Source organism: Lampetra fluviatilis, chromosome 21 (genome assembly GCF_964198595.1).
Source record: "Lampetra fluviatilis chromosome 21, kcLamFluv1.1, whole genome shotgun sequence".
In the NCBI taxonomy this organism is placed as follows: domain Eukaryota; kingdom Metazoa; phylum Chordata; class Hyperoartia; order Petromyzontiformes; family Petromyzontidae; genus Lampetra; species Lampetra fluviatilis.
In genome coordinates, this window is record NC_136295.1 from 11,214,641 (window position 1) to 11,238,783 (window position 24,143).

At 52.4% G+C, this 24,143-nt stretch overlaps 1 protein-coding gene across 1 annotated transcript in view; it reads right to left on the minus strand.

The window, feature by feature from the left end:
• LOC144938229 (contactin-associated protein-like 2) overlaps positions 1 to 24,143 on the minus strand; it is a 137,787-nt gene that overhangs the window by 82,228 nt on the left and 31,416 nt on the right. The window contains exon 3 of the mRNA XM_078866054.1: positions 22,586 to 22,779. Coding sequence (XP_078722180.1) covers positions 22,586 to 22,779 — 194 coding nt within the window. The remainder of the gene's footprint in view (positions 1 to 22,585; positions 22,780 to 24,143) is intronic.

Sequence of the window (24,143 nt, forward strand, 5' to 3'; positions counted from 1 at the left end):
TGCAGCGCAAATGACCTCACTGTTGTGGCGCGCGCACAAAGCGGACAGTCGGGAGGTGTGGATTGGCGCGGGTGGGGGGGCTCACACGAGGGATCGGTCAGGGTCACAGAGGTGAAGGCGACTAGTGGGACAAATTCAATGGTCAAAGACGGGGGGGGGGGGCGGAGACGAGGGTTGACTGACGAAGAGTTGGGGGGGAGGAGGGTGGAAGAAGGCGGGGGCGGGGGGAGGGATTGGCTGAGAGGGGGTGAGCGAACTTTCGAGAAAGGCTGGATTCTCGAGGGGTATCGACAGGGGATAAGCACGAGGGGAAGGGGCGGTTGGAGAGAAGGCGAAGTTCTGGCTTCAAGAAGAGCGCTCGCGTTCAACAGTTAAAGGGCTCTTGGTAAGGCGAAGAAGAAGAAGGCGTAGAATGTGTGTCGGGCGTCGTTACATCACGGGGGATTAACAGCGCGAACGACGACGTTGGAATATTTAGTACAGAGCAATCCCCTCTCTCCGGCAAGAGCTTGGGCAGGCCCCTCCTGAGCAAGAGTCACGAGACTCGGTAAGGCTTCGCTGCATAAGCAAGCACAGTAACAACACGTAACAACAACAACAGCATACGACGGACATGAAAGCTGATACAAAGATCCCCCGCATCGCCCGGACAGATTGTTGGTTGACAAGCGCTGAGCGTCGCAGAAGGCCGGCACGGCACACGAGGGGGTGGGTGGCCAGCACCACGTGGTGTTTATCTGAACCGGTTCTCCTCCCCGTCCACCCCCCAGGTTCTTCACAGGCTGCACCTGGTACTTATACTGGTAGGAACCTCCTGGTTACACCAGCCCACAGGGGATTATTGTGTCCGTCTGTCCGTCTCGCATCCAAAAATGGGAGGGGTGGGGCTGGGTAGAGAGGGGAGGGTGGGGAGGGGCTGGGTGGGGGTGGGAGGGGTGGGGCTGGTTGGGGAGGGGCTGGTCATCCCGTGGTGCCCTTATAAAACTCAACGTTTAACCTACTCACGCCGGCTTGTGCCCGCCCTCACAGTCGGGCATATTTGCGGAATACACCACGCCGCCGTTGACCCTGGCCATTGACCGAGCAACCCAACGTTCCTACCAGCTCCCTCCGCAGGACAATGTGTTTTAAGGATGCCGTTCGGCCCGGAACAGGATCAGATAAACACCGCGGGTATCGCCAGCGGGGCCCAGAAATCAAATGCAAGTGGCTCAATGCGTCCGTGGAGCGTGCTAACCGCTGCGCCACCACTCCGTCACACTCCCGCATGCTCGCTAAAACTCACACACACAATGGTGTGAGAAGTAATTACGTTCTATTTGTGTGTGCGCGCGCGCGTCATGAGCAATTAGTTGACGCGACCTCAGGAGCCACTCGTGGCTCCGAATGTGAAAATTATTTTTCTCGTGATTCTAGAATGAAAGCTCGACTCGTGGCGACTAGCGGAGGCTCTTGGAGACTCGTGGCGTTTTGTGGCAACTCGTGGCTACTCGTGGCGACCCGTAGCGATTTCTGACGACTCGTGACAAGTTCGGCAGCCACTCTGGGCAGCCCCAAAACCCAGACGCGAAGCAACGGCGCCGGCAAAACCGAGAGAGAGAGAGGCAGTCAACCGGTACAATCAGGCCCCTTGACCGCGGCTCGCAACGGCTCACCACCACAACCACCACCACCATAACCACCAACTACCTCCTAGTGGGAAGGGGGAGGGAGGGGTGGGGAAGTAATCAAATAAATAAATCGACCACCCCCTTGCGCGTTCCCATTGTCCTAACGTGACGCACGCAGATGATCGCGACTCATCCCCCGTGGCTCGCATCGCGGAGAGGTGACGACCCAATCATTTTCTTAAATTAATCAGCCTCGCTCTCCCCCACACCCACCCACCATCAAACACCCCCCTCCTCCCCCCGCCCCCCTCCCCCCATTGTATGAGTTTGTTTCTTAAATATATTACAACGACACACGCACACAAAGCACCACCACCACGGTGCCTCGCGGCTGTGAGTAGAGCAATTTAATGAGATGCCACCGTGTCGATGTTTTGGTGTTTTTGTTTTGACGTTGAATTAAGAAGAAGGGGGCGAGGGGCGAGGGCGGGAGGCGGGGGGCGGGAGAAGTCACGGCGCGTTCCACTCGCCCCGCGCAAATCGCTCAGCGTCACGCTCGCCGCCGATGATGGCTTCGTATGCGAGTCGAACTTCTTTCGCACCGTACCGAGCCAGCCGTGCTGATCGGAGGTGCGCGAAGGTGGTGGTGGGGTAGTGGTGGGGGTGGGGGTAGTGGTGGGGGTGGGGTGGGGGTGGTAGTGGGGTGGAGGTGGTGGTGGTGGTGGTGGTGGGGTGGGGGTGGTAGTGGTGGGGTGGTAGTGGTGATAGTGGTGGTGGTGGAGTGGGGGTGGTGGTGGTGGGGTGGGGGTGGTGGTGGTGGTGGTGTGGGGGTAGTGGTGGTGGTGGGGTGGGGTGGGGTGGGGGTGGTGGTGGTGGTGGGGTTGGGGTGGTGGTGTGGGGGTGGTGGTGGTGGTGGGGGTGGGGGTGGTGGTGGTGGTGGGCTTTGCTCAACGAGGAGTCGTTGGCTTTGGTTTGCCTTGTGGAGCCGGACTCGGCCCTACCATAGGAATGTGGAATTTCTGACACCGGCAAGGAACTGCCGACGGCGATGAACATTGGCCACACGCACACACACAGCGAGAGAGACAGATGGAACAACACCCGATATATTTGTTTAAAGGGAGCCAACGAAAGTGCACTCTGGCTTTGTCTGGGAGATATTGCGCCCGTCAATCCGTCTCTGTGTCCGCGTGTCAATCAGCGTGTCCATCTGTAGGCACATCTCTCATCCGTGTGACTGTCCACGTCAGTCTATCTCTGAGTGCGTTGTGCCTGTCCATCCACCTGGCAGTCCACACATTACCACTCCATCCCTCCGTCTGTCTCGGTCTGTCTCCGTCTGTCTCTGTCTGTGTGTCCATCCATCCAATGATACTTCTCATGGATTTTGATTTTATTATAACGGCGCCGGCATTGAACTCACTGCATCAGTACTAACCTCACCACGCAAGCTCACCAATATCTGTCCTAAGCTCACTTAAACCGATACTAACCTCACCACACCACGCAGCTCACTAACACCAATACTAAACTCATCACACCACACCGGTACTAAACTCACTTAAACCGATACTAAACTCACCACACAGCTCACCAACACCGGTACGAAACTCACTTAAACTGATACTAACCTCACCGCACAGCTCATCTGCACCAATACCAACCAAACCAATCATCGCGCATTAATATTTTTTTCAAAGTGCATTTTTTTTGTGTTTTAGGATTCCGAAAAGCTTTTACACGCGACAACCCCCCCCCCTCCCCCATTCGGCTCCCTATGGCGTCAGAGTGAACCCCGCACTGGGCGTGCGCCTTGCAGGACGATGGGGCGCGTGGGTTGTCAAAGCGGAGCGAGCGAGCGAACGATCCACCCACAACCCCTTCCACCCCCGTGAAATCCGAGGCATCCCTCGCTCCGCCGGGCTGCCCGGCTCGCCCTCACTCTGCACCGTCGCCAATGGGGGGAAGGGCGGATTGAGATAACGCTCCCGCCGTGTTATTAATTCATTGGGGCTGCATATTTTTTTATTTCCTCTTTGGTTCTTTCGGTATCAAATATACAAGCAGCCCTTTTGCCCACTTCAGCAATTGTTTCTTGCTGTGGTTGTCCCACCTGATGACGGACGCTTGTGTTGCGCCCGAAACGTCGTGATTTAATTTATTTTATTTTATACCTACGTGACTTTACCGAAAGAACCAACGTGTATGGATCCATGCAGTCACGAAAACTTGAAATCTAGATTTTTTGTAATTTGTTTCATCAAAAGCGCTGCCAGGTAATGGATAGAAAGCTACGCGCGGTGGCACGAATCTCATCTCCCGCTCGGATGGATGTGAAAACAATCAGCATTTAGTGCCCGTTTAGCGATCTCCTCCTCCTCCTCTGTACGGCTGATGATGTTGATGTATAGAGCAACAGCTTTCATTTTACGTGAACGTTGCCGTGGCAGATGACTGCGTCAGGAGTAGCAAGCGGAGTGGTGAATCGTCGCCGCTGTGATGATGATGATAATAATGATGATGATGATAATAATAATGATAATAATGATGATGATGATGATGCCTCCATCCTTCGTGTTTGTAAATCGGGCACCGAGTCGTTCCACGTTCCGTAGTCTCTGTTCTGGGTGGAGATCACAGAAGGGAGTGTTTATCTCTCCATGTTGTGCATCATCATCATCAGGGCGTGGTGCTGGCCGCCCACCCCCTCGTGTGCCGTGCCGGCCTTCAACAGCGGCTCGCTAACAGCACTTGCCACAACAGTCTTTTGAAGGCTATACGGGGGGTCTTTGTCTTTGTCCTGCATCCTCATCATCATCATCGTCGTTATGAGGTATATGCGCAGCTGCTGTGGCTCCCATTGGCTTGGTCTGAATCGTCGACGCACTGCGATCTCTGGGGGTCTCGTCACAGTCCATCACGCTTCGGCCTCTGGTGGGCAGACGGTGATGATGATGATGATGGTGATTGTGGCAGTGATGATGATGATGATGGTGGTGAAAATGATAGTGGTGGTGGTAGTGGTGATGGCAATGGTGGTGATGATGATAATGATTATGGCAGTGATGATGATGATGATGGTGAAAATGATGGTGGTGGTAGTGGTAGTGGTGATGGCAATGGTGGTGATAATGATAATGATTATGGCAGTGATGATGATGATGGTGAAAATGATGGTGGTGGTAGTAGTGATGGCAATTGTGGTGATGATGATGGCAGTGATGACGATTGAGCCCACAGGCATGTCCCTGGGTAAACAGCGGAATGATAACAACAACAACAATCTAGACCCAGGTGACAGGAGGAGCCCAGGTGAGACCCACCACCCATTCTACCAGGGGACACCTGGCCCACGCACAACGCAATGCAGAAAACACGTGACAGCACATCGATAGCAATCATGTACAGAAGCTTAAACACTGCGAGGCCCTTGATCAATACAGCGATAACAATTACACATTAACATTTAAACAGAAACTTTACATTTCATCACGAGCCATTCTAAATTAGGCTGAATAAGGCATCTCTCAAAAGCACTTACATTCGTATTGACACGCCGGGTCAATGGCACTCCGCCCCCCCCCCCCGCGCTTACTAGCCGTCACGTCCGACGTTTCGCCCCATCTACCGGCGGCAGAACTGAGGGTCTGTAACCCGGCGCTGCGGAGACAGCGATCAGGGTTGTTGGATCACCGCACACTCATTGTTGTAAAAAATTGAAAATAAACTCCCGTCCAGTGGACGTCTGGGAGATGGAATTTAAGACCGGAACGGAGGGACTTCTTCTTGATAATTCTGGCTAATCATCCTGACGAAGCTGGTTGTAACCACCAGCGGAAACGTCGTCCTCCAATTGTCAACGTTCTAGTGGGTTTACTCTCCAACACAGCGGTGTGCTGAACAAATAACTCATTGGCGCGTTTTGTTTCCGTGACAAACCTTGCTGATCAACTGCGTCGGGTTTAACGACGCAATTATATTTACGCGATCGAACCCTAAATCGCGTTAAAAAAAAAAACTTTATTACAAATAATATTGGTCGCGAAAGCCGATGCGTTAAAGTGCCGTACCCTGGTTCTCCAGGAGAAGGCAGTGCAGCAAGTGTGGACTAATCGCCATCTGTTTTTATATGTACGGGGATAAAGTGTTGCCCCCTCGCATAACACGTGGGTTTCTTCCCCCGCGTGGGGCTCTCCTGAACAACCAAGTAATTTATTATTTTTCGATTTAAAGCTTTCGTGACTGCAGGGATTCATATGCTTGGTTATTGCGGTGAAATCACGTAGAAGGGAAATAATAAAATAGTAAAAATAAAACAATAAAATTCTCCGAATTTTACCGAAAGAACCAAGAATATAATGTATTATTATCAACAATAACGAATCCACGTGAACTACACCGTTTGCAAATAAAATTCGCTGAACACGTCTCCCGTATAAATACATATTGAAACGTTCCAATCGCAAAGACACATTTTAATTTAATCGTCGCTGCGAACGCGCGGCAAGCCCAACGGAGCGCCCAAGAACTCCTCCACAACGCTGTTCCCATCTCCCCTACAAGTGACATGTTATGTTTCTCTCTCTCTCGCTCTCTCTCTTCAAACTCTTTGCTCCATGTATCGCCCATCTCCGCCGACCAACTGCGTGCGTTCTCGAGCAATATGTTTTATTTTCTTTCAGAAGCCCGACAGATGGGTGAAAAAACAGCTAACGCAGCTAACAAGCGTAACCTCTGATCTGATTACGACCGTCTTTTGATTCGCGGTCTAACAAACAAAATAATTATTTTTGTTCCTGGGTGGTAAGTGTTATTTTTCAATTGCTCATGCCTCAAAAGTACAGAAATTGGCTATTATCCCCCACAAACTTTGCTTTTCTGACCAGGACACAAAAGCTAAGTTGATAATCCACTCATTTAATAACACTGTGTAACAAAAAATAATTTGTTGCTGGGTAGTAAGTGTTATTCCCTAATTGCGTATGCCTCAAAAGTACAGAAAATGGCTATTATTACCCACAAACTTTGCTTTTGTGACCACGACAGCGATATTTTGAAAATTAACTATTTTCAATGAGAAAACGTGTGCATACGTGTCATTCCTTCACGTAAAGTCGTGGTCACAAAAGCAAAGTTTGTGGGGGAATAATAGCCATTTTCTATACTTTTGAGCCATAAGCAATTAAAAAAATGACACTTAATACCCAGGGAAAAAAATCGTGTTACATAGTGACACCCACAAAGCACCAGCCCCCTCCTCCCCACTACTCCCCCTCCCTCCCCCACGACTCTTCTCTGCTCACCTCCCACGGGCGTTAGATGATTTCTGAGTGGTCTTAACGAGGAGTTGAACTGTGACGCCTGTACCACACTGGCTCGAGACATTGAGCGCATCTTGCATTGTTGATAACGACGACGACACTGTAATATCATCGCTACATCCCGTATCAGTGCCCTGTATCAGCCAACCCCGTATCAGCGCCCTGCCTTATTACAGATCAATTCACACCTCATTGGCTCACCCCGTGCCCCTTATACATCTCAACGTTCATCCCACAAAGTCCCATCGCAAGGGAGAGACACAAACAAATAGAGAAAAATTATGTTCTTCTTGGTTCTTTCGGTAAAGTCACGTAGAAGGGAAATAATAAAATAATAAAAATAAAACAGAATAAAATAATTCTCACGACGTTTTGGCCACAACGCAAGCAGCCGTCTTCAGGTGGAGAACAGGTCTGTCGAGAAGGCAGAGTCTGACAGACCTGTTCTCCACCTGAAGACGGCTGCTTGCGTTGTGGCCGAAACGTCGTGAGAATGATTTTATTATGTTTTATTTTTATTATTTTATTATTTTCCTTCTACGTGACTTTACCGAAAGAACCAAGAAGATGAATCCCTGCAGTCACGAAAGCTTTAAATCGAAATAAAAATTATGTTACTAAACAAAAACTTAGCTGTATTAGTTTTGATAATTGGTGTCAATGATGCTACTTATCATGCTACTGCTGTCTGCAATCGTGCATGCTGCTGCAGCTTGCTTGATATGTGGATGTACACACTCACATACCTGTCAACCCCTTATTAGTGCCTACCTTGTTACAGACCAATTCAGACATTATTGGTCACCCGGTGATCCTTATAAATCTCAACGTTCATCCCACAAAATCCCATCGCAAGCGAGAAACGCAAACAAATAGACAAAAACTGTTTTTGCCCGAATTGAAACCGCTGTACGCCGTATGGACCTGAAAACTCAATTTCCCTGTACAAGAATACGGGGTAAACCGTCTGGGTTGACAGCCGTGTCATCATCCCGCCATGGTAAAGCCACTGCTAGATGAAGGATCCTTCTCCCCTCCCCCACCCAAGCCGTCCCGGTCTTGCGGATTCGTTTGACTATACTTCACCACGCCGGTCACTGTGTGTTGGTGAAGGTGCGGCGGGGGGTTGAGGGAGGTGGGTGTAAACAGCCGCACGTCAATAATATAATCAATAATCGCATTCACGATCGGAGCTTTAATTTCACTGCGGTCTCTCCGGCGGACGGGCGGCCCGGGAAACATTATTACCGCACCCGGCACACCACGTCGAGCACACGTCTCGCGGTGCCTCGCCTATTTCTAACCACGTGGCGCGTACTCCAATCTACCGGCAACCTTGAACATATCGAGCGATACCATCAAAGTGGCATGGCAGGTGGCAAGCACTCTAGATGCTATTAGGCAAAACACGGCTGCGCTGGATGGGACGCGTGCGCAGGATGGAGGGGAGGGAGGGCCCGGTTACTGAGGCCGGCTTTGGAGCCTGGTGACCACGGGGCAAGACAAGGCCTAAGACCAGATGGTGGTGGGATACTGTGAGGGCAGGATCTATGGTTCTCTGCGTGAGTCTGTGGGTCTCTGTGTGAGTCTATGGGTCTCTATTTGAGTCTGAGGATAAATGGTGTACTCTGTGAGGGCAGATATATGGGTCTCTGTGTAAGTCTATGAGTATGTGTGTAATTCTATTAGTCTATGTGTGAGTCGATGGGTCTCTGTGAGTCTGTGGGTCTCGATTCGAGTCTAAGGCCAGATGATGGTGGACACTGTGAGCGCAGGTCTATGGGTCTCTGTGTGAGTCTATGAGTCTCTGTGTGAGTCTATGGGTCTCTGTGTGAGTCTATGAGTCTCTGTGTGAGTCTATGAGTCTCTGTGTGAGTCTATGGGTCTCTAAGTGAGTCTATGGGTCTCTATGTGAGTCTATGGGTCTCTGTGTGAGTCTAGGGGTCTCTAAGTGAGTCTATGGGTCTCTATGTGAGTCTATGGGTCTCTGTGTGAGTCTATGAGTCTCTGTGTGAGTCTATGGGTCTCTGTGTGAGTCTATGAGTCTCTGTGTGAGTCTATGGGTCTCTGTGTGAGTCTATGGGTCTCTGTGTGAGTCTAGGGGTCTCTAAGTGAGTCTATGGGTCTCTGTGTGAGTCTATGAGTCTCTGTGTGAGTCTATGAGTCTCTGTGTGAGTCTATGGGTCTCTGTGTGAGTCTATGAGTCTCTGTGTGAGTCTATGAGTCTCTGTGTGAGTCTATGGGTCTCTAAGTGAGTCTATGGGTCTCTATGTGAGTCTATGGGTCTCTGTGTGAGTCTAGGGGTCTCTAAGTGAGTCTATGGGTCTCTATGTGAGTCTATGGGTCTCTGTGTGAGTCTGTGGGTCTCTAAGTGAGTCTATGGGTCTCTATGTGAGTCTATGGGTCTCTGTGTGAGTCTGTGGGTCTCTATTTGAGTCTGAGGCTAAATGATGGTGGACACTGTGAGGGCAGGTCTATGGGTCTCTGTGTGAGTCTATGGGTCTCTGTGTGAGTCTATAGGTCTCTGTGTGAGCCTGTTGGTCTCTATTTGAATATAAAGCCAGATGATGGTGTACTCTGTGAGGGCAGGTCTATGGGTATCTGTGTGAGTCTATGAGTCTCTGTGTGAGTCTATGAGTCTAAGGCCAGACTGTGAGTGTGCAGATCTTGGAGGATGCCGCGTGTCTCCTGCGCCACAACTTCGAGCTCTGGAACCGGGTTGGACAGCGGTGGTAGCGAGGAGGCGCGGTAGTGGTGGTGGCAATGATGGTTGTGGTGGTGATGATAGTGGTTTTAGTGGTGGTGCTGGTGGTGATGATAGTGGTTTTGGTGGTGGTGATAGTGGTGATGATGATGATCATGGTGGTGATGATAGTGCTTTTGGTGGTGGTGATGGCATCGGCGGATGTGACCACGTTGACATCATAATTGGCGACGTAGGAACTTGAAACCGCGATGACTACGATGATGGTGCGGGCGGTGATCGTCGTGATGACGAACGGGTACCGGGTGCGGTGTGCGAACACGGCGACAAAGGCGGCCCTAGTGCTGCTGGCCACCCACCCCGTAGTGTGCCCGTGTCGGCTTTCGTAGGCGCTACTCGCAAGCAGCACTTGCCCACAACTGTCTGCTAAAGGCTATGCGGGGGCCTCTTTGTTTTTGGTGGTGAGGGTGCGCGTGTGTGCGCGTGTGTGTGCGCGCGTGCGCGTGTGTGTGCGTGTGTGTGCGTGTGCGTGCGTGTGTGTGTGTGTGCGTGTGTGTGCGCGTGTGTGCGCGCGTATCTGGCAGGCGCACCCGACACAGTCGCCGTATTGTGCGGATTCTAGAATAGACGGCTGCCAGGGAGAAAGGAGAGAAGCTCTAATAAGTCGCAGCGCTATGCTCGTGGCTGATAAAGCAATTCAATTACTCAGTTTTAGTCGTGGGCACGATGATGTGGGGTGGGGGGCGAGGGGGTTGGGGGGCAGTTGTGGCGGCGGGGGATGGGGGGTAGAAAGATGGTGGTTCAGGTGGGGGGATTTCTCGCTGTCTGTCTGTGCCCACCGTGTTCTTATCAAGCGTCAGCCAGCAAATGACTCACGCTGGGCACCCACAGATGGATAAGGTTCGCGCGCGCGTGCACGTGTGTGTGTCTGTGTGTGTGTGACTGTGTGTGTGTGACTGTGTGTGTGTGGTTCTACGTGTGTGTGTGTGGTTCTACGTGTGTGTGTGGTTCTACGTGTGTGTGTGACTGTGTGTGTTTGACTGTGTGGTTCTACGTGTGTGTGTGTTTGTGACTGTGTGTGTGACCGTGTATGTGGAGAGCGGTTGTGTAGCGGTTAGCGCTACGCTGCGCTACGAACCCGGCGACACGAGTTCGATTCCCGCTCACGGCCAACACCAGTGACGATTATCTGAATCGGTCCTGGGCCTCCCCTAGGTCGACTCAGTCTCAAATTAGCACCTGATACGGTGTGTAAACATCGCCACTAGGGAGACAAAGGCGGCCGGGCGTGGTGCCGGCCACCCACCCCCCGGTGTGCCGTTCCGGCCTTCATAGGTGCTACTCGCTAACAGCACTTGCCCCTACAGTCTGTTGAGGCTATACGGGAGATCTTTGTCTTGCAGTGGCGATTCAGTGGTTCCTGGTCCAGGCTAATAACGCGAGTGGCAGGTGATCGACACAACCTCGAGTGCGTGGGGTTTCCCCCCCTAGGTCAGCTCAGCCCTAAGTGTGGTAACTGGCGCGGCCCCAACCAGCTACCTGGTGTGGCGGCGTGCCGGCCCCGAAAGACCAGACGCGCCACTCGTGTCAGGTAATTATTTAAGGTTGAGCCGACCTAGTGAAGGGCCAGGCCCAGGACCTGCCCCACTAACCCCAGCAGCCCGGAGGACGCCACGCGAGGAGGGTTCCCGTTGTCGTTGAGGATCAACGAAAAGGATCCGTGGCGAGTGAAGGGAGAGCACAACAGATGCAGACGGAACACGCGAGAGGCTTTTCGAACGATGGCTCGCGACATTTGTCATCAGATTGTTGTAGTTGTGTTTGTTTGTTGACGTCGTATAAACGACTTGTTTGTATAAAGGGCATTTCGGAGGAGTGTAATCCGACCGCTCCGGATCGATCGCGCGAGTCGCGGGTGAAGTGACGACACAACAACAACAACAAAAACAACAACAACAAAAACAACAACAACAAAAACAACAACAACAAAACCCCGGCAAGTAATTCAGCGGGCAGGGCGGTGCGGGCACGGTGGTTGACACTCGCTGACCCCCCCACCCACCCACCCATCCCGGACACGTGTGAAGAAAGAGCTTCATAGCTCATCGGATTCCTCCTCCGGTCTCAATAAAGATTCTGATTCTGTGGCGGCACTCGCACCGCACAGCGAGAAGGGTGCCTGTGTTCGACTCGTGACACGGTGCCTCTCTCTGTGTAGTTTGTGTGTTCTCTCTCTCTCTCTGTCTCCACCTCCTGCTCTGCGTCGGTTTCCTCCGGGCTCTCCGATCACCTCCCCAGAGCTCAACAAAAACACACCCCACACACGGTGTAACGGATGGCCGCCCAAACATCAACAATGATAAAAAACCAAAAAACACATTACCTGTCAATCGCTCGATTCGAATCGCGTACGGCAGGAGCAGCCGCCACATCATCATCGACCCCCACTTGTGCAAACAACTTGGCAGAACTCTCCTTGCAACGAGCCTTGAGACTCCAGTGAGGCTTAAACAAGTGTAGCAGCAGTCGTCGTAATAATAACATAATAATATTATTATAATAATATAATAACAAGTTATTCACAAAAGGGAACGCAGAGTACACACATGCAAAGCCGCGAATTCCCGGCAGGATTCCCGTTGAAAGCCACAATCCCGATGGATTTCACCGCGAATCTCCGGGGAACTGGGCTAGAAAAACATATCTTCGGCGTCAATTTCAAAAAAAGAAAGAAAGATCCCCGCGGAATATCTGGGCCGCTGCTACCGGAGCAATCAGACGCAGAGGCAGTAAAGCGAAGCTTTCGCTCGCATCGCTCGCTCTCGCTCTCTCTCGCACGCACATTGATCAAGCAATCTCGCACAAATCCCTCCAGAAATTATCTACAAATAATTATTGGAACATTGGAGGGGGGGGGGGTTAACAGAGAACTAAAAAAGTAACACGAACGAATCCTCGCAGGAATAAAAACCACTTCGGAGCGGGACGCGCTGGCGTAGTGAACGCGACTGCGTTGTAGATTTGCCGCGGGACGAAGCTTTCGTGATGTCGCTTTGCGAATGGAGGAAATAAACAAATATGAACATTGAGATATTCCCCGCCCCCCCCCCCCCCAACTTTTTTTAAAAATAAAATAATAATCTTAGAACTTCAAACGAGAAGGGGTGAAAACTATTTTAATTCCGTGTCACATGTGACTACTCCGGGAGCCCCCCCTCCCCTCCCCCTAATGTTTTTAAAATTCCTAATTAAGGAGCTGACGGAAAGTAGCGGCGTTTTCAAACGACAACCTCAATCAGAGAGGATGTGGGAGGGGGTGCAGGACTCATATTCTTAGGTTTTTTTTTCGGTAAAGTCACGTAGGTAAAACATCAAAATTAATTAAAATAAAACAAAAATCACGACGTTTCGGAGGCAACACAAGTCTCCGTCATCAGGTGGGACCGTCACAGCCGAATTAGCTGCATCAAGTGAGGCAATGATTCAAGATGTAATCCCTTATAAGCAAGTTGAAGGGGGGAGGAGAGGGGGGGGGGAGCTCATCAGAATGTGGTAGCCAATGAATGGAACGTATCGGGAGGGAGGGGGGCGGGGCTCAAAGACAGCACGGAGTGCCACGTACAACGCATCGGGAGGGGGAGGGGGGGGACGGGGCCAAAAAAATGGACGACGGCTTGGACGCGGTTGCTGCTGCACACGCCAACACAATGGACAGAGAGGGGGAGGTGAGGTCTGATACACATGATAGACAAAAGAACGAAAATGCCCATGTTTATACCAATGCTGGCTGAACAATGAAGAGAGTACTGTTAAAAATAACTGGGGATGTTAACACTCGGTAAAGTAAAGTAAAATAGTGCCTGTCAGATAAGATGGTCCAAAAAAGTGTAAATAAGTCTTTTTTGCGTGGTTGATAACATCTTTCCAATGATTACTAAGTTTGTACCCATCATCACGGTTGAAATTATGTCTGTGTTTGTATATTTGTATGGCTTCGTGTACAAACCTTTGATGGTAGCCGGGAGGTTTGCAGAGAACTTTGGTCTCGGAAAAGACAATTTCATGAGAGCCCACCGAGTTGTAGCAATGATCGGCAACGGCAGAAGAATCAGTTCTGCCGTGTTTCAGATCTGACTTGTGCTCGCGGACACGATCAGAAACATGACGTTTTGTTTCTCCAATGTAGCAATCACCACAAATGCAACTCAATTTGTAGACTCCAGGATACTGTAAGTCAGGAACGACATCCTTCACAGATGGAATCAGATCACGGATTTTATGCACTGTACTGAATCAGACTTGGATCTTATGTTTGTTTAGAATTTTGGAGATCTTTTTGGTCACGCCTGCTATGTATGGTAACGTGATGGTTTTGGTCGGAGTTTCATGTGGCTGTTTCTGTATGGTGGGAGAGACAGCTTGGCGGATAGTACGGTCAGAGTATCCGTTCATCCTGAGGGCCCGATGTACATGTCTTAATTCACCGGTCAGGTGGTGTTTGTCAGAAATGCCATGGGCTCTGTGGTATAGCGTTTTGATGAGAGAATTCTTTTGAGATGGGTGGTGGTGGGAATCCGGTTTCAAGTAGGAATCTGTGTGGGTGGCTTTCCTGTAGACAGAATGTCCCAAGGATCCGTCAGGCCTCCTCTCAAACAGAATATCCAAGAATGGTAGTTTACCGTCTTTCTCCACTTCCATGGTGAATCTAATGGATGGGTGTCTAGAATTGATGTGGTCCAAGAAGTGGTTCAATGCTGGGAGGCCATGAGGCCAGATGACGAAAGTGTCATCCACATACCTCTTCCACAAGGAAGGACGCAGGGTGGATGTCTGGATGGCGTCTGATTCAAACTTTTCCATGAACATGTTGGCTATAACTGGTGACAAAGGGGAGCCCATAGGGGTACCCTCCTTCTGTTTGTAGAAGGTGCCATTCCAGGTAAAATAGGTGTTGGTGAGGCAATGCCTAACCAGCGCAGGTGCATCAGAATTCAATCCATGTTGGACTAAGTCCTCAATTATTGTTAGGGTGTCCGGTACTGGGACTTTGGTAAACAAAGATACTACATCAAAGCTGACGAGGATGTCATCAGGAGATAGTACCATGTCCTTAACCATAGAGACTAATTGGGTTGAGTTGAGTACTGCCGAAGAGGTCTTGCCTGTGAAAGGGAGCAGAGTATCTGATATAAAACGGGCTAGTTTGTACGTAGGCAGGGCTCCTCCGCAGTGAAGAGACGGCGCGGCTGCTTGTCGTTGCAGAGGTCCCCGGCGGTTCAAACTCAAGCGGCCGCCCCGGTTAACGCCACGGGTTGTGCAATAACCTTACCTTTATTTGCAAATACAGTCGACTCGATTAACCGCGCTCATGACGGGGATAATAAAAAAATATCCATTTTCCGCGGATCTCTATGCCAAAAACCACTAAAAGCGCGGGGCCCGGGGTAATCGCCCAGATTCGGCGTACCCGAGGGGACGGCTCTGCAAGTCACCAATCAAAGCACGCCACAAGCAGAGGTTGCCTTCACATGCTCTGCCAACAGTTAACCACAGTGTACTCTCTCCTGCGTACACTCTCCTCCCCCATCACCCTCCCGTGCGCTCTCTCCTGGACACCCTCTCCCCCATCACTCCCCCATCACTCTCCCATGCATTCTCTTCCACCTCTCCCGTCTACTCTCTCCCGTGCAATGCGTCGCTCTGCCGTCTTGGCTCTCCCACGTAATGCTGCCATGCACTATTGCCATCTCTCCTGCGCACTCTCCCACTCGCACGCTCTCGCTCTCCACCGTGTTCATCTCTGACCACCTCCTTCGCCATCACTCCCCCCCACCCAAATAATCTCCCCGCCTGCCTCCCCATCTCACTTCTCCCCACACCGCCACTCTCCCGTTCTCTCCATTCACCTTACTCTCCCATTCTCCCCGCCCTCTCCCCTGGCTCCCCACTCTCACCCCGCTCGCTCCCCCCTCCCCTCCCTCCCTCTCTCTCTCTTTCCCTGTTAAATGTCAGTAAATCTATCGCTGTCTCTCTCCATCTTCCGTGTCCTCTGCTTCTCTCTGCCCCTCTCAGCGCTTTACACTTCTACATAAATCAGCCCCCGCTCTCAACCTTACAGAGATATTCACCTTAAACCTCACCCACTCTCATCCCTGCAGAGACTCACCTTAAACCTCACCCCACTTACCCCTCTCACCCCGCTCTCATCCTTACAGAGAATCACCTTAAACCTCACCCACTCACCCCTCTCACCCCTCTCTCATCCCTACAGAGAATCACCTTAAACCTCACCCACTCACCCCACTCACCCCGCTCTCATCCCTACAGATACTCACCTTAAACCTCACCCCACTCACCCCACTCTCATCCTTACAGAGATATTCACCTTAAACCTCACCCCACTCACCCCACTCTCATCCCTGCAGAGACTCACCTTAAACCTCACCCCACTTACCCCTCTCACCCCGCTCTCATCCTTACAGAGAATCACCTTAAACCTCACCCACTCACCCCTCTCACCCCTCTCTCATCCCTACAGAGAATCACCTTAAACCTCACCCACTCACCCCACTCACCCCGCTCTCATCCCTACAGATACTCACCTTAAACCTCACCCCACTCACCCCACTCTCATCCCTACAGATACTCACCTTAAACCTCACCCACTCACCCCACTCACCCCACTCACCCCTCTCACCCCGCTCTCATCCCTACAGAGACTCACCTTTAAACTTCACTTCACCACACACCCCCACATCACCAAACAAGCTCCACCCTCATCCCTACCGGCACCACCACCTCCACCACCAACACCACCACCTCCACCACCACCAACACCACCACCTCCACCACCAACACCACCACCACCTTCTCCCAACGTCACCACCACCCAGGGGCGTCCCTAGGGTGTACGGGCGAATCGAGGCGACTTAGACGTCAGTGTCAGATGTCATACTTCCCGTTTAGTTTGAAGGAGTCCAGGGAGGGGGGGGGGCACACCGTGGGGTTTGCCCCGGGCCCCGCAGCCCTCCCATGGACGTATGTTGTACGTATGTTGTACGTATGTTGTACGTATGTTGACCTTCTTTCGCACCGTACGTAGCCAACCGTGATAATCGGAGGTGCGGGGCGGGGGCAACAAACTCGGCACGAAAATCTCAGCGCGAAAGGAATTAGTTCTCAACGGAGGCGACGCAAACGTGCGCAGCTCCAGGTGCCTGCCTCACATGGGAAGGGAGAAGCGTTCCAGACGGGTTCACGAGCCCACGTGACGGTCTCGTTGTTCGGCGGGCCGGCCAAAGTCGCCTCTCCTGCTGCGACGATGACGAGCCGAGTCCGCGCGATGACGGCTTACACTCTTTGACAGCACTGACATACACCAACCACCAACCACCACCACCAACCACGAACTAGGAACTACCCCCCCCCCCCATCTTCCCTCCCACGCCACCTCCACGCACCACGCCGCCTAACCAAAGCCTTAACCCCCTCGCCCCCGCCTCCTCCACCTCTACTGCCTCCCGCCCCCCCCCCCACACACATCACCCGGACAGGGGCGACCCAAGGGAGGAGAGGGCACGGCAGGGCAAAGGGAGCAAGGCTGCTGAGCAGGGGCATTACCGGAGTGGATTCAAACATTACACTGGGCACGGCAAAGGGGAGGTTTGGGCGATGTTTGAAGAGACTGATCAGCACTGGGCCGAGCTTGGGAGGAGAGGGCATGGCTGGGCGGGGCATTGATGAAATTAATAACAGGGTATGGTTATTGTAAGATTAGTGGGGCATGACAGGGCAGGGCTGGGGAGGAGAGGGCCGGGATGATGAGGGAGGGAGGGAGGATCGGGCAGGGCTGCGAGTCCGCAGTGCGGCTGCCTCTGGGAGGGGCCGTCGCCGGGCGGGGTAGACGCTGACTCTGCTCCACAGAGGGAATCTCAGCCTCGCTCCCCTGGCCCATTACCCCCACCCCCCCCCCGAACATCGACACGGGCAATTAACAGCAGCTCAGCCCCCTCCTCCCTCGGGCCCCCACCACCCTCAGCCCCCACGACCCGCTCTCACCCCCTCGCAGCACTGTACAGCATCGAGCCATTATGCGATACGGGGAAAATATAAATACGGCCGCTGCAATCTGTTGAGAGCCCTAAAGATGCAGTTTTATCGTCCAATTAGCGCTCAGCTGATGAGATGATTGGTGCCCCCCGCCCCCCAATCGGACGGCTGATGATGATGCTGCTGCAGTTGGGCAGTCAGTGCTGCCACGCGGTACAGAGGCAAAGGTTCTATTCCCGATAAATATAATTATGCAAAGGGAACGCCATTAATTGGCGTTGCATCGCCACGCTATCTCGCTGACACGTTTGTAGAGGTTATGTGTTTTTGTGTTGCGGCTGAGATGTTATCGGGGTACAATCGCCGTCACCCAGGCTCTTAGTTCGACGTCACCCAGGCTCTTAGTTCGACGTTAGCCCCAAGTTTTTTTAACCCTGAAATCTATGGCCTCTTAACCTCCACCATTTGCCTGACTCTGAACCCGGTTCTAATCCTTGCCCTAACCCTGACAAAACACGAACCCTTGCCTTGCACCTAACCTTGACTCTAACCATAGCTCTGACCCAACCAAAGCCATCAGTTTATCCCCGAACCCAGGGGTGGTGAACCTTTTTTCTGCCAAGGGCCATTTGGATATTTATAACATCATTCGCGAGCCATACAAAATTATCAACTTAAAAATTAGCCTGTTACATTTGGTCAAACATTTAATTAACTCACCCCTAAAGTGATGGCTGGAACTGCTTCTCTTTGGTGAGGCGTGTGATGTTAGCTGGTGTTGATGATGTTGCGACTCGCAACTGCTTTTCCAGGTTTGCTCCTAGATTTATTGAATTTCGAGTCCCGCCTGCGGTTGCCTTGGCAGGGCCACACCAAATGATTTCGCGGGCCTCACACGGCCCGCGGGCCGGTCGTTCCCCACCCCTGCCCAAACCCCTAACCCAACTTAACTTATACCATAACCCTGCCACAAACTTAGCCCTAAACCTCATTGAAGACTAGCCCTAACCCAGATATAAACTTAGCCCTTTCTCGAATCGAACCCGAGCTCTAACCCTGACCCAAACTTCGTCCAAACCCGAACTGAACCCTAGCCCTAAATCCAACCCGAGCATCGACAAAACCCGACAACCCGCACACAATCCTCGTCAAACCCGGACAATCCCCGCTAGCCTTAACCCTAATCCTGGCTCTAGCATTACAATCTTGGCCTCCATAACCTGCGCTGTACAGCAGATATTCCTAATGCTGAACAAATTAAACACCGCCCGACCTTTGTTTGTTTTGTTTCAACACAAGCGTTGGTGTTCATTACGGCTGAACGTAACTCACACTTTCTCGTGCCGTCTCTCCGCTCAAACGAGTATGGGCGATTCACTCCGTTCTGCGCACGGCCCTAAGCCAGCCGTGTCAACTCCACATTCCTACGGCGCGTGCCAGTCGCTCCATAAAAATAAAGAAAATACAATTATTACAGCTCTTGATCAATAATGTGTTGCTGCGTGAAGACCTCCCCAGGCAGATTCGATCGATCGTGTGTGTTGGTCAGTGGCGGTTGGCTGATATTTTTTGTTTATTTATCTCGATCGCCACTGATTTTATCCATGGGCGGGCACTGCAAGAAACCGCTGCCGGGGAATCGAACCCCCAACTCAGACTGGCGGCTCATTCGCAGCGCAGTGCGCCGACCACTGCGCCACCGCTCCAACCCAAGTAACCACGACACAATAGACAAAGACCCCCCGTATAGCCTCTAAAAGGACTGTTGGGGAAAGTGGTGTTCTCGCGAGTAGCATCTTATGAAGGCCGCGCGGCGCGCGAGGGGGTAGATGGACAGCAGTCACGCCCGGCCGCCTTTGTCTCCCCAGTGGCGATGTTTACCACACTCGTTTGAGGCCGAGTCGACCTAGGGGAGGCGCAGGATCGGTTCAGATAATCGTCACTGGGGTTGGTGACCCAGAGCGGGAATCGGAACTCTGTGCGCCGGGTTCGTAGCAGAGCGCGATGAACAACTACAACACCCCTCGCCATGCTGTGTGTGTATATATATTACTATATTACAATACAAAGATCCCCCGTATAGCCTTAACAGACTGTTGGTGCAAGTGCTGTTAGCGAGTAGCACCTATGAAGGCCGGCACGGCACACGAGGGGGTGGGTGGCCAGCATCCACGCCCGGCCGCCTTTGTCTCCCCAGTGGCGATGCCTGCACATCGCACCGGGTACTCATTTGAGGCTGAGTCGACCTGAAACGGCCCAGGACCGTTTCAGACAATCGTCACCACTGTTGGTGGTGTTGGCCGTGAGCGGGAATCGAACCCGGGTCGTGGGGTTCGCAGGGCAGCGCGCTGACCGCTATATTACCCCTATCCGTGGTGGTGTGTGTGTGTATTACTATATCACTCCGACCCATGGTGTGTGTGTGTGTTGCTATATTACCCACACACACACGCGCGCGCCCCAGCTCGCGTGACGGTCCAGTAATTGGTCACCGGTGGAATCGATGTCGGGAGGCGGCGAGGCAGGGCAAATTCATGCGACCTCGCATCCCTCTCTCCCATCCTTTATTAACCCTGAAGGGTCAAGAAGGTTGTGTATTATTCATGCTCTCTAACCCTCCCCCCTCCTCCCCCCACCTCCCTCCCCATACTTCACCTCCTCGGGGGCCCTCCGACCGCCAATCGCAGTAAATGAGATCAGCGATTGTTCACGTGACAACCCCTACTCATTGGCTGTGTCGGGTGGTGGCGGGCTTAACGACACGTTTATATTTACTCGGTCTCACACGAAAAGAATCAATTTAAAAAATCCCTTTATTTTGGGCAACATTGCTCGCGAAAGCCGACCACGTGTTCAAGTGAATTGTATCCCAGCTTCGCTTAACGTTTGCCATTGAACAGCCACAGACGCCCAATGGCTTTTTTTGTTGTCAGCGATTGAATTCATCATTTTCTCAGATGTTGTGTCCTCCTCTCCCGGATCGATTCTCAAATCCGGATCGTTATGAGAGAGACACACAAAGAGAGAGAGAGAGACACACAGAGAGAGAGACACTGGGGTTGCAGGTGTTGATTGTGTGTGTTTTTTTGCTCTTTGTTTGAGATGCAACGGATATACGTGAGCGCGTGTGTGTGTGTGTCAATGTGTTGTGTGTGTGTGTCAATGTGTTGTGTGTGTGTGTCAATGTGTTGTGTGTGTGTCAGTGTGGGTAGCGGTTAGCGCTACGCTGCGCTACGAACCTGGCGACACGAGTTCGATTCCCGCTCACGGCCAACACCAGCGACGATTATATTATCATAACCGGTCCTGGGTCGCTTCTGCCTCAAATGAGTACCTGGTAAGGTGTGTAAACATCGCCACTGGGAAGACAAAGGCGGCCGGGCATGGTGTTGGCCACCCACCCCCTCGTGTGCAGTGCCGGCCTTCATAGGTGCTCGTTAACAGCACTTGCCCCTACAGTCTGCAACGTTATACGGGGGATCTTTGTCTTTGTGTATCAGTGCACACTGCGATACGAACCCGGTGACCCGAGTTTCATTCCCGCTCCTGACAAATAACAGCAACGAATATCTGAACCGGAACTGGGCCTCACCGAGGTCGACTCAGCCTCAAAGTTAGTACCCGGTGCGGTGTGTAAAAATCGGCAGTGGGAAGACAAAGGCGGCCAAGGGTGGTGGTGCTGGCCACCCTTCAGAGGTGCTCGCTAACAGCACTTGCCCCAACAGTTTGTTGAATGCATAACGGGGGATCTTTGTCTTTGTTTTGCAAGTTTCAATTTACCATCTGAATATTTTTTTAGAGGACAAACTTCCATTCGGCCTCTTACGTTCTCGTGTCCAAAACGAGGGTTGTGACTCCCCTAGGTCGACTCGGCCTTAACACTGATAGCTTCCTGGTCCATTCAGAGCCTCTCATGTTCACAGTCATCTCAATAATGGGCACTTCGAGTGTAAATGCACCACTGCCAGAAGCACTTTCATCCGGTAATTTATTACGAATCACAGACATCGTGTGTAAGCGAAAAGAACATTATACAAGTAATTACAGCAAAACCAATGGGAAAGAGTAAAAACTTGAGATAATGTGAAAATATATATACTATCAAAAGATATTCGTGCTCCGTATAAAACCCTTTTACAGACGGCGCCTCACTCTGACTCAACATTCAGGGGGATAATTTAAACATTTTCTGCTTTGTATGAAAAAACCCTAAATAGAGACAAAGATACCCCGTATGGCATTAACTGACTAGGGGAGCGGTGGTGCAGCGGTTAGCGCGTTGCGCTACGGACCCGGTAACCCGAATTCGATTCCCGCTCACGACCAATAACAGTGGCGAAACATTTGAATCGGTCCTGGGCCTCCCCTAGGTCGACTCAGCCTCAAATGAGTACCCAGTGCGATGCGTAAACATGTACCGGCCTTCATATGTGCCATTCGCTAACGGCACTTGCCCCAAAGCCCGTGTAAAGGCTATACGGGTGATCGTTGTCTTTGCCCAGTGCAGTCGATCTTTCTTTTAAAATCTTGACATTTCAGAACTGTCCCTCACTCACCCCCCTCCCCCCACTCACCCCTCCACCCCCCCCCCCCAATCACCCCACGCGCTCCCACTCACCCCCCTCCCCCCACTCACCGCCCTCCACCCACTCACCCCCTCCCCCCCACTCACCCCCCTCCCCCACTCACCCCCTCCCCCCCCACTCACCCCCCTCCCCCCACTCACCCCCCTCCACCCTCCCAATCACCCCACGCACACCCACTCACCCCCCTCCCCCCACTCACCCCTCCACCCCCCCCCAATCACCCCACGCGCACCCACTCACCCCCCTCCCCCCACTCACCCCCCTCCCCCCCCAATCACCCCACGCGCACCCACTCACCCCCCTCCCCCCACTCACCCACAGGTTGTCGTCTCGCTGGTAGCGCCTCCAGTTGCCGGCGCCGTCGCTGTAGAGCAGCTGGTAGCGCTGCACCCACTCGGAGGAGCCATAGCGGCCCTGGGTGGCCACCCCCGTCACGCGCACGCGCGAGCCCAGGTCCAGCTGCAGCCACGGGGCAGGGTCCCCGGCGGCAGGGGCCCAGCCTCCAGCCCCTATGCAGGGTCAGAGTTCAAGTTTGTACTCGTGCGGTGGGGAGGGGAGGAAGCCGATGAGCTGCTACTCGCGCTTCTTTTTTTAAATCCTTTATATTAAGTTCACTTGCGCGCTTGCTTGCTTGCTTACGACCGTGCAAATCTTTCGGTCGTTTTTTAATCCACTTCCAGTGATCCAATCGAGCTGACATTTTGCACACAGACTCGTTGTGCGTGACAATACATTTCGTGAAAAAATTTTCTCCAAAATGTTACACTTTTTAGGACAAAAATATTATATTTAATTACCAATTGCTTAATGGTGCCATGCAATCATCTGACCCATAGGTGACAGCCATCTCAAGCCAGAGGACGAGAGGACTCTAGCCGCCACGCATATAAAGGATTTATAGTGAAAAAAGGACTCTAGCCGCCACGCATATAAAGGATTTATAGTGAAAAACTTTGTTTTTACGGGTTATACTTGTTCTTCCACAGATGTCCAGGAGGAGCACGAGGGGTAAGGGGGGGGGGGTGGTGGGGAAAGGGGGCGATTAAGGGGGAGGCATTGGTGGGGGTATGGGAGGTGGGGGAGAGAGAAGAGAGAAGTGGGGGGGGGTGAGTCAGTGGAGAGAAAGTTGGGAGTTGGGAGGGGGGCATTAGAGAGGGAAGTTGGAGAGAGATAAGTGGGGGCATTGGGAGGGAGGTTGTAGAACAGAGAGGGGAGATCGGTTGGGGAGATACAAAGTATGGCAGTGCCAGTGTATGAGCGAGTGTGTGTGTAGGGCTTGCGGGGAGTGGTGGTGTAGCAGTTAGCGCGCTGCCCTACGAACCTGGCGACCCGGGTTTGATTCCAGCTCATGGCCAACACCAGTGGCGATTATCTGAACAGTTCCTGGGCCTCCCCTAGGTTGATTCGGCCTCAAATGAGTAGCTGGTGCGGTGTGTAAACATCGCTACTAGGGAGACAAAGGCGGCCGGGTGTGGTGCTGGACACCCACCCCCTCGTGTGCCGTTCCGGCCTTCATAGGTGCTCGCTAACAGCACTTGCTATACGAGGGATTATTTTGTCTTTGTCTTGTATTTACATCATCCCCCCCCCCATATTCAGCCATGTTTAATCCACTGCTGGACGAAGGCCTCCGCCAAAATATTCGGCCACCCTGGCGGTGCTGCGATGTCGCAACGCGCCGAGCGCCGCACGCACGAGCCCACTCCACGGCTCCCCCGCCTCCCACGGTGGCCGACGAGTTTCGCCCTCCCTTGTGCGCCACTCCGACGTTCGCCTTGACCCTACCGGGGGTCATCACCCCCGCTAGCCTCGACCAGTCCTCGTGCCAAGCTCCCCTAACAGCCTGCGAGCTGCCACGTGACTTCAGAGTGCA